At 35.5% G+C, this 10,152-nt stretch overlaps 1 protein-coding gene and 1 non-coding gene across 2 annotated transcripts; both read right to left on the reverse strand.

Annotated features, from left to right (window-relative positions):
* Positions 1 to 585: 585 nt before the first annotated feature.
* On the reverse strand, positions 586 to 657 carry TRNAE-UUC (transfer RNA glutamic acid (anticodon UUC)). The gene has a single exon. It is a non-coding gene; the product is annotated as a tRNA-Glu (tRNA).
* Positions 658 to 7,193: 6,536 nt separating this feature from the next.
* Positions 7,194 to 9,079, reverse strand: LOC107780437 (protein FD-like). Its single transcript, XM_075241674.1, has 3 exons — positions 8,158 to 9,079; positions 7,773 to 7,849; positions 7,194 to 7,602 (listed from the first exon to the last, which is right to left on the reverse strand). Exons 1-3 carry the CDS (start codon positions 8,699 to 8,701, stop codon positions 7,531 to 7,533), a joined length of 693 nt encoding a protein of 230 aa, XP_075097775.1. The 5' UTR covers positions 8,702 to 9,079; the 3' UTR covers positions 7,194 to 7,530.
* Positions 9,080 to 10,152: the final 1,073 nt, after the last annotated feature.

A 10,152-nucleotide genomic window follows, 5' to 3' on the forward strand; every position in this document is an offset into this window, starting at 1 on the left:
AACTATCATATTTTAAAAAATTATATATTTTGTTGATAGAATATTTGATTAGTTAGTATTTCATTTGAATTTTATGTTTATTAATTTTCAAATAAAGATAAATTTTATACATTTAGATGTTAAAAATCGAACAATCTTAATTATTTAGCATTCAGATCTTAATACACATCTTAATATATTCAGATGTGTATTCAGATTCAAATATTTTAATCTTAATAGACATCTTGATATTCAGACGTGTATTTAGATTCAGACGTCTTAATCTTTAAAAAAACAAATGAGGCCTAAACTCCTTTAACGTCAACAGGATGAATTACTTTTTCCTTTTTAATTGAAAAGGCATCAAATAGTGTCAAATAAGAGAAGACCAAACAAATGCACAAAAGAAAAAATCCACAAACTTCTTGCTTTTCCTAATTTCTCCTCATTTTCTCTCTTTTAATTTGGATAAATTATTTTTGTAACTCCCAAAGTTTTAAAAAATTCTCTCGTAAATTATCCTTCCTAGTAGGCCTCATTAAAATTGAGTTAAACTTCAATGTAACTAATGTTTCGGCAGTTAACTTGTGAAATTAAAAAGTATTATTCCGTTACCGGGAATCGAACCCGGGTCTCCTGGGTGAAAGCCAGATATCCTAACCGCTGGACGATAACGGATTTGTTATTCGGGTTGTCCGCTTTACTAATTTACCTCAGTTACTGATACTTTTTGGTTGACAGTTCCTCATTGATAACCAATTCTGCACATACAATAGCATCAGTAACCAGCCATATATTCAAGTGAGCTCGGCTTAGTTAGCTCTTTTAGACAAATGATTCTATGCCAGCGAGTTTGAGTTCGAGTTTCAATTTATTCGTAAAACTAATTGACATCGCAATGTTCATGAACTTGCTTGCGTTGTCATTTAAACTCATAGTTTTTGATATTATTCTCTTCACAAACAAAATAATAGTTTTTCCTATTGAATTATATTTAGAAGTTTTCATACTAGTTTATTTGAAAAATAAGAGAACACTACATGCTGTTGGTGAAACAAATTCTAATTGTTTAGAGGGTTTTGATTGAATTACCTATCATATATTTGAACTTTCCGTGGAATTGATTACGGAGCAGATATATAACTGACTTGTGAGTTGTGATTATGCTGTATGAACAGTTGCATTTTTCTGCCATTTAACTTTACTATGGAGAGAGAAGCATAATACATATTCCACTGTGATGCATTAATTCTCCAACTTAAACATGGTACGAAAGCAGTCCATCGGATAACAAAAACTGGACCCATATTCTTTTACAATTGTTTCAACCAAAACCTCTTTTGTCGTATACAATGATGCAACAAGAGAAAAAGGAAATCCAAAAGAAAGAGCAGATAAAAAAAGAGATGCATCATTTACAGATGTCAGAACCTAGTTAAAAGAATGGTCCCACATTAACACATCTGTTAACAACATGGGCTAAGGTTCCAATAGACATGGATGGTATCATTTGACTGTTGAAAAGGACTCCTCATTTTTGGGTTTTCTCCTTTTCAATCAATATATAATTGGAATAGAAGAAACAACACATAAATGTCAAATGACTTTTAACTTTTACTTTTGACTGCAAATTTCCCAACATCTTCTAAATATATACTTTGAATAATAAAAGAATCACAATTCCTTTAAACTAGCTTTTAACATTCAAATTACTATGTTTTAAAGTTTTTGGAAAATAAAGATATCTTTTTGTACAACAAGACCACCACCATACATTCGAACAAAGTCGTACGTCAAAATGCAATAAGAGAAGGCATCAAGCTTCACTATCAAGGAACAGAAGTATACTAATAATATGAATGGAGAAAAAGGAAGAAAGAAAATAATAGTCCAAGCAAACTTTTTGGTCCTAAATTAGTGGCACATTAGATCAACAACAACAATAACCCAGTATAATCTTACAAGTGGGGTCTGGAGAGGGTAGGATGTACGCAGCCTTATCCCTATCCTGGAAGGGCAGAAAGACTGCTTCCGATAGATCATCGGCTAGCTAACAATAGCACATTAGATCAAAGAAAATAAATGAAAGTGATAGCCAACAAAAGAAGCCAGCTCTATCCCTTCCCCCACAAACATATGATTCCCCAACTTTTGGCGAGTCCGAAACCAAAATATGGTTCTTTTGGACAAATAGCACCTTAATAGGTGTAAAAAAAAGATGACATTTTTATATATAGCGCCCAAATACTGGGCGCTATAAATTAACGTTAACTGTGCCGTTAATGTATAGCGCCGAGTATTTGGGCGCTATATATAAAAAACTGACACTAACAGGTATAGTGCCCAAAAATCCGGCGCTATATTATGTATAGCGTCCAGTATTTGGGCGCTATATACCTTTTTCTAGGCCCCACCAATAATTCTTGACTTCAATAATTCAAAAGCGTATAATGCCCACTTTTTGGGCGCTATATATATAAAAAAATTCCCGACTAGCTATTTTCTATATAAAGAGGTTACGGTTGTATAGAAATTCATTCAAAAGGTGTATAGCGTAGAAATTTCCCGGCTAGCCATTTCCATACTCTTGTTGAAACGTTTATTGTTGTTAAATTCTCCAGCATTTTTCCATTATGTCTGAAGAGCGTAGAATAAGAGTTTCATTATATTGGGGGAGGGGGGGAGGAGGTGAGGTTGTAATAGAGAATAACTCCGTGGGCTACAGTTTACATGCTCAGTGTCATGTTAAATTGCCATTTACAATGGAGTACGATAAATTGATATCGTTGTTATGCAAAAAAAATGAGTGTGAGGAAACGTTTAGTGATACTTAAAGTAACCGGAAGATATCTGTATTCCGTCACTACGCAAGGGGTTGATTTTTACTCGGAGTTTAACATCGACGATGATGAAACTTTGAGTGATTTTCTGAGGACTCCGGATGAATGCCGGGAATTTCTTGTAATCACAATGTTGGAGATGTACGTGAAGGTCGAAGACGTTCCAAAAAATGAGGCTGTGTGTAGTAGAGATAACCCCCAGTCATCGGGTGGTTATTCTGGAGCAGTTTTTGCCAAACCGAACGAAAGAGTTTTCCTTGATTTAAACTTATCACTGCCGGCGAATGAGCAGCGAGAAAATAATTTATACCCTACTTTCCAAAATTCACAAGACGAGTGGTAAAATTCAATTTTTATTTGTGTTAATTATGTATATGTTTGGTGTATTGAATTTGTATTAACGCTCATATATTTAATAGGGGGTACCAGCCAGATATGAATTTTACAAGTGGCCCATCCGGTAGTCATCAACTAATTGAAAACATCCATCATGGAATTTCATCACATTACGACTTGTAAGTGAAGTCATATAGCCATATGGAAAACATTTATTAATTCAGTAGCTTATATTTTTGTTGGTTTTGCAGTGAAAACGAGCAAGTTGAACCACCCGTACTCACTCAATTGCCCGAAAATGGCGTATTACATCGGGATCTGGCAGATGCACAGAGTGAGGAACAGAACAGTGATTGCGATAATAATGCCGATGAATCCGAAGACGAGACACCCTTTCCTCGTGAGGATGGTGATGCGCATAATGAGGAGGAAGGACCTGATTTGAAGAGAGACCCCCTAGACGAAGAGTGTACGAGTCCAAAGTGTCGTTTCATTCAAGGGAGATTCCTTACATTGATAACTTGCCAACCATGTCGGATGTGGAAGCTCGATTTTGATGAAATCCGGACAACAATATGGGATGAGTCTAGACCAACGGTGCTTGCAAAGGGGATGTTTTTTCCTGATAAAGCGCGCGTAAGCAGGGCTTGTAAAATGCACAACGTAAAAGAGTGTCATGAGATGCAGGTATGAGAGTCAAGTCTGATGGTATACAAGGTTGTTTGTCGCATGTGATTTTGGCCATGTAATTGGATGTTGCGTGCGACCAAGAAGAAGACGGGTATGTGAAAAGTGGGTAAATACATTCCCACCCACACATGCGACATGGACACATTCAACGGAAATCACTTCAACTTGGATATTGACTTGATTTCTCTTGTACTTATTCTGCACCTCGAAGCGTCCATAAGGTATAAAATCAAAGAGTGCATTACATCAGTCCACCAGGAATATGGCCATACCATTACGAAAAGAAAGGCATTTCTCGGGCGCAAACAAGCGTTTGAAATTATCTACGGTAATTGGGATAAGTCATTTGCATCTCTGCCAAAGTACATGGCCGACTGCAACACTTTAACCACGGGACAGTTTTTGAATGGAAGTTTGAGCGGAGCTCGGGAACACCAGAATACATATTCAATTACGTGTTCTGGGCGTTTAAACCAGCAATTGATGGTTTTTCGCATTGTCGGCCCGTAATATCCATAGACGGAACTCATGTCTATGGAAAGTACGATATCAAGCTATTGATAGCCGTGGCAGTGGATGCTAATGGACAGATATTTCCTCTAGCTTTTGCTGTTTGTGCCAATGAAAGCACAGAGACGTGGACGCTATTTTTGAACCACCTGAAAGAGTACATTGTTAAACAGCGTTCAGGTATTTATCTAATATCTGATCGGCACGGTAGTATATTAAGTTCTGTGGAGAACTTGCCTGCATGGCAAGAACCTTATGCATACCACCTTTACTGTGTGAGGCACTTTAAGGCCAATTTCCAGAAGGCACATCCCAACAAGGATCTACATGATTTGATGTGGATGGCAGCAACAGACCACCAACAACATAAATTCCGGAGGCATATGGATTCTATCAGGCAAGAAGACGAGGCAGCTTATTGTTGGTTAATGCGACATCACCCGAAAAAGTGGACTTTGCATACGGATGGTGGCAGACGATGGGGAATTCTTACTACAAACGTGTCAGAGTCCTTCAACGGGTTATTGAAGTCGGCAAGAGGATTACCTGTCACAGCCATGGTGCGGATGTCGTTCAAGCAGATGATAGAGAGGTTTGTTGAACAGTCTGCAGTTGCAACGGAATTGATGGAAAGGGGTGTTGAATTTATGCCAGTGCCGATGCAGAGATTTGAGAAATACAGACAGCGAGCATATTGGCATTCATTTTTGCAGTATGATAACGAAAGAGGTGTTTTTGAAGTTCGCACCGCTATCCATAATAATCGGGGTAATAATGTACATACTATAAATAAATCAGCAAGGTTATGCTCCTGTGGGAAAGTCTGCGTAAGCAACTGTCCGTACCATATATACTCGGATCTATGCTGGGGCTGTAGGGCTAATAGATCCAACGTCCGAGGGCCGGGATATATAGTCGCGTCCATGTCGTTAACTGTAAATTAAAACAACATTAATTGTATTTTATTCTGTATATTAAATATTAATTTTTTGAGATACACAATTTTTAGCGTTATACAAAAATTATTCCTAGGGGTTCCAGGCTCGATATTTGAATTCCAGAAGCACCAAACTATCATTATTAGTTATGTGTTTGTTTTATAATTTAAATTTATATTATTTAATAACTTAATTGTACAAATTATATATATACCTATGGGTTCCGGGCTCGATATTTTGAGGCCTAGTAGCACCAAACTATCATTAATAATTATGTGTTTGTTTTATAATTTAAATTCATATTTTTTAATAACTTAATTGTACAAATTATATATATATATACCTATGGGTTCCGGGCTCGATATTTTGAGATCCAATGGCACCAAACTAACATTAGTAATTATGTGTGTTGATACAATTATTAACTTAATTGTATAAAGTTTGCATTTTCAACTACCAATATAAGATACTTAAACAAAAGGAATTCTAAGCTAAAATACTACACATTACTACGCTACAAGGCTCTAAATTTTTCTACGCTAAAAGGTCTACATTTTACTACGCTAAAAAGGTCTAGATTTTACTACGTTAAAAAAATAATCTAAACTAAATATAAACAACAAATAAATTTAATTGCAAATAAAACACAAAACGGCATGAAAACACATATATATAAATCAGGATATTAACAAACAAATTTATTTGATAATTTTATATTTTTTTAATAAAACACTAATATTAAATTCGGATAAATTTAACTTACTAGTTTCGAAAAAAAACACAAACCGAAATAGAATATACAAATCAAATAATTTGCATTATTATAAAAGTTTCAACTTAAAATAAACCGAAATACCTCGATTTAAAAATTTTCGGAAAGCAAATAGATTGAATTTTTGACTCCGAAAGTATGAATCAACAATAATACGAAGCTCTACTCGAATGTAGGACCTACATTCTTCACCTTTATGTGACGGAGGACCCAATTATTTATTTATTTTTAAAATGGTGGGGCAGCGGGTATGTGAATGGGGGACCAAGAAGATGAAAATGTAAAATATTGAGGAAGAAGAAGCATAATCGTCGTCTCGAGGAAGACGGATCCTGTTAGTGTCAGCTTTTTATATATAGCGCCCAAATACTCAGCGCTACACATTAACGGCACAGTTAATGTTAATGTATAGCGCCCAGTATTAGGGCGCTATATATAAAAATGTCATTTTTTTTATACCTATTAAGGTGCTACTTGTCCAAAAGAACCACATTTTGGTTCCGGACTCAACTTTTGGCTGTGTGATGCTACTTAACATACTCTATTTCAGCCAACCTATAACACTACAGACAGTACGACATAGCACGAGGCCTCCCCTTCTCCCAACCACTCACTTTACTTTATTTATACATCCCATATTCAAAATTAATAAAAATGCTTTCCACTAATTAGAATTTTTTTATTCAATCTCGGAAACTTTAATTAAGTACGAAGAAGTTAATGATCTATTGTGATATGCTATTCAGGACTACTTTAAATAAAAACTAGGTAGTTACGGATAGAGGGAATAAGCCTTCATGACCATTTATAATGTTGAAATTAAGGAAGTATCATTTTTAGATCTTTCATATATAAAAGATAGATCTCTTGTGATATGCTATTCAGGGCTACTTTGAATAAAAAGTAGGTAGTCACAGATAGAGTGAATGAGCCTTCGTGGCCATTCATAATGTTGAAATTAAGAAAGTATCATTTTTAAATCTCTTGTATGTAAAAGAGATATATCTTATATATAAAAGTAAATCTCTCATATGTAAAAAAAAAAAAAAAATCATAAAACTAAAAAAAGTTTGTACATGCCTACTTTAGAAAACTAGAGGTAGTTGGAAGAAATGAATGCAGAGGGACAGAAATGGTCCAAACTACAAGCGCCAAATGTGATATAGAGTAACAAAAGAGGGAAATAAATATTCCAGCTTGTTTGCTGGTGCTATTTTTCATTGCCATAAAAGACTAAACCGTCTTCCCATTTGAATTACCCTACACTTTCCTTAAATCACAACCTATTTCTCCTTTATAGGGGTAGAGAGAGATATATTCATCGGCCGGCCCACAAGGCCACAATCAAACAACAGTTGATATAAAGGGCAAATGGGAAGAGTAGCAGAAATAGTTTTTAATCCTAGTAGTAGTAGAGCTTGACAAATCTTCTAAATTTACTTTTAGACCTCTCTGAAGCAATTCCTCAAAATGGGGCGGTTGACGTCCGATAGAGAGACTTCTTTTTGGGAACTTGAGCAGCTGATTCTAAGCGTAACTGGCCACATGAAAGAGAACAAGTTAAAATGATGATTCTGTTTTCTAATTAAAGAAATCACTAGTTGTAAACAGAATGAACTGTCTTAAATGTTTTCAAATGATTCTTGGATACTCCATATATTTCCAAGATCAGTAAATGAAGAGCAGAACATGGTAGAAATAAAGGACCTGTTGCTGCTGCTTCTTGAGCCTGGCATTTTCTTCTAACAAATGGGCAACTTCCAGCTCCAACTCGTTCATATAAGCCTGCAAGTATGGAGAAAGATCAGATAAGACAAAAATAAGAGAGAAAACTCAGCATATTGTCAAAACCAAGAAGACATAAACAAAAGGAGAAAAGATTAAGAATGAATATAGATTTATTCACGTGCAATGTACAAAATGTTCATGCCCTTGAATGTTTTTTTAATGTAATGTCCTTTTCTGGTTTTTATTGTTTTTGTAAAGGGACAATGACCATCTTTAGTCGAATAAACATAGTTTATTGCTAAAACTCGACAACACAACAGAAAGCGTTTTTACAACAATATATGATTAAGAAAAGTGTAACTTTCCTGCTTTCTAGCCCTTGATCTAGCAGCAGACTCACGGTTCTTAATCATCCTCTTATTTCTCCTGTCCCCTACAGAATTATTCTCTATTTCAGGAATCCTTTTTCTTCCATTAGCAGCTGAAGAAGCCAAGCCCTCAAATGGAACTTGAGAAATAGGGGTTGGTGGGTGCAACATTGAGTTTTGACTAAAGAAATGAAGCTCTGGAACTGAGTTCAAATTCAGCATAGTAGTAGCCGGAACAGGAGATGCTGCTTGTGGTGGTGGAGGGTCAGTAGCAAAAGGCCGAGCCAAGAAATCTTGTAAAATCATGCCATTAAAATTAGCTGTTTGATGATGATGATCATGATCTCTAGAGTAAGTAGTAGTGTGTTCTTGAAGTGAAGAAAGATTAATGTCTTTCCAAACTTCTTCCATAGTTTTTAGTCTTGGATTTAGGTGATGATTTAAAGGAGAAAATGGGGAACGAGATGAAGAAGAAGAAGTAGAAGATGATGATTTGGAAGAAGAAGATGAAATGCCTCTGCTACTGGTTGATGACCACATTCTTGGAGAAGTAGAACAAAGATTAAAAAGGGAAAACTTTATTGAGAAAGCGAATTTAGAATGTACTCTTTTATCTTCTAGCTACTACTACTATTTCTTTCTCGTACTACCACTAACAATAAAAAGAGACACAAAACTCCTCAAAACCAACCAGCCTAGGCGCAATCTCGACGGAGGGGAGGCAATACAAGTCACAAATGGTGATGTCTGCTTTCGTATTGTCATGTCGAAATGGTACGATAATCCACGCGCCTAAATATGTGACGCTTTGGCAGTGAGAGTGTACTAACATTTCTCTAAAGTCACCTTAAAAGTACCAAGTTGGGAGAAGAAGAGAAGAGGATGAAGAAAGAAGTCACTGAAATCATCTAGTTTAGTAATTAAAGGCAATTGATTTGAACTGGTAACACGGTTGGGGAGGGAAAAAAAGACGACCCGTCTTAATTTAGTATAGTTTATTTCCTCGTTTTATGAAATGCAACAACCTAGCTTGTGAACTATTTCGAAGACTACTAAATGGCTAGTCCGAAACATGACAATTTTTTGGACTCAAAATACGTTTTTATTGTGTAAAAAAAGTTATTTTTCTACCTAAAATACGGTATTATACTGTGTTTTACTTTAACGAAATTTTAACCGTTAAAGTAAAGCGTAGTATAATACCGCGTTTTACATATAGCGCAGTATTATACTGCGTTTTATTTCTTTTTGAGGCCCACCAATAAGTGTTATGCGATTAACTGACATAACAATAATTTAAATATATAAAGCGTGGTATTATACTGCATTTTACATGAAAAAATTCTACACCCTGAGCTGCGAATTGCCTTATTTAAAGGCGTTAGGATTTTATGAAAATTCATTCAAAATTTACCTTCAAACTTCCGTTCATACTTTTCTTCTTGTTATCAAGCATTTTTTATAATGTCTGAAGAGCCAAAAATAAGGGTTTCATTATATTGGGGAGAGGGAGGGTGAGGTTGTAATGGAGAATATGAGGTATAGTTCATCTCCACAATATCATGTTAAATTGCTGCTTACAATAGAGTACGATAAATTGGTATCATTGTTACGTAAAAAAAATGAGTGCGAGAAAACGTTTGGTGAACCTTACAGTAACCGGTAAATTTCCGTATTCTGTTACTCCGCAGGGGTTTGCTTATTATTCTGAGTTTAACATCGAAGATGATGAAACTCTTAGAGATTTTTTGCGGATTCCGGATGAATACATGGAATTTATTGTAATAAAATTATTGGAAATGTACGTCAAAGTTGAAAACGTTCCCAATAATGAGGTTGTGCATAGTAGGGATAACCCCAAGTCATCAGGTGAATATTTTAGAGCAGTTTTTGGCGGACAGATTCTTGATGAAAGAGCTTGTCTTGATTTAAACTTATCACCCCCGACGAATGAGCATCGCGAAAATAATTTTTTGACTTTATATAATCTA

Source organism: Nicotiana tabacum, chromosome 3, assembly GCF_000715075.1.
Source record: "Nicotiana tabacum cultivar K326 chromosome 3, ASM71507v2, whole genome shotgun sequence".
Classification (NCBI taxonomy): Eukaryota; Viridiplantae; Streptophyta; class Magnoliopsida; order Solanales; family Solanaceae; genus Nicotiana; species Nicotiana tabacum.

Excerpts from the sequence above, each read along its gene's own strand:
- LOC107780437 (XM_075241674.1), bottom strand. The coding sequence starts at position 8,701 with ATGTGGTCATCAACCAGTAGCAGAGGCATTTCATCTTCTTCTTCCAAA. Across the intron at positions 7,850-8,157 it reads ATCAAGGGCTAGAAAGCAGG|CTTATATGAACGAGTTGGAG; the intron begins AAAGTTACACTT and ends CATACTTGCAGG. Across the intron at positions 7,603-7,772 it reads TCAAGAAGCAGCAGCAACAG|TTACGCTTAGAATCAGCTGC; the intron begins GTCCTTTATTTC and ends TCATGTGGCCAG.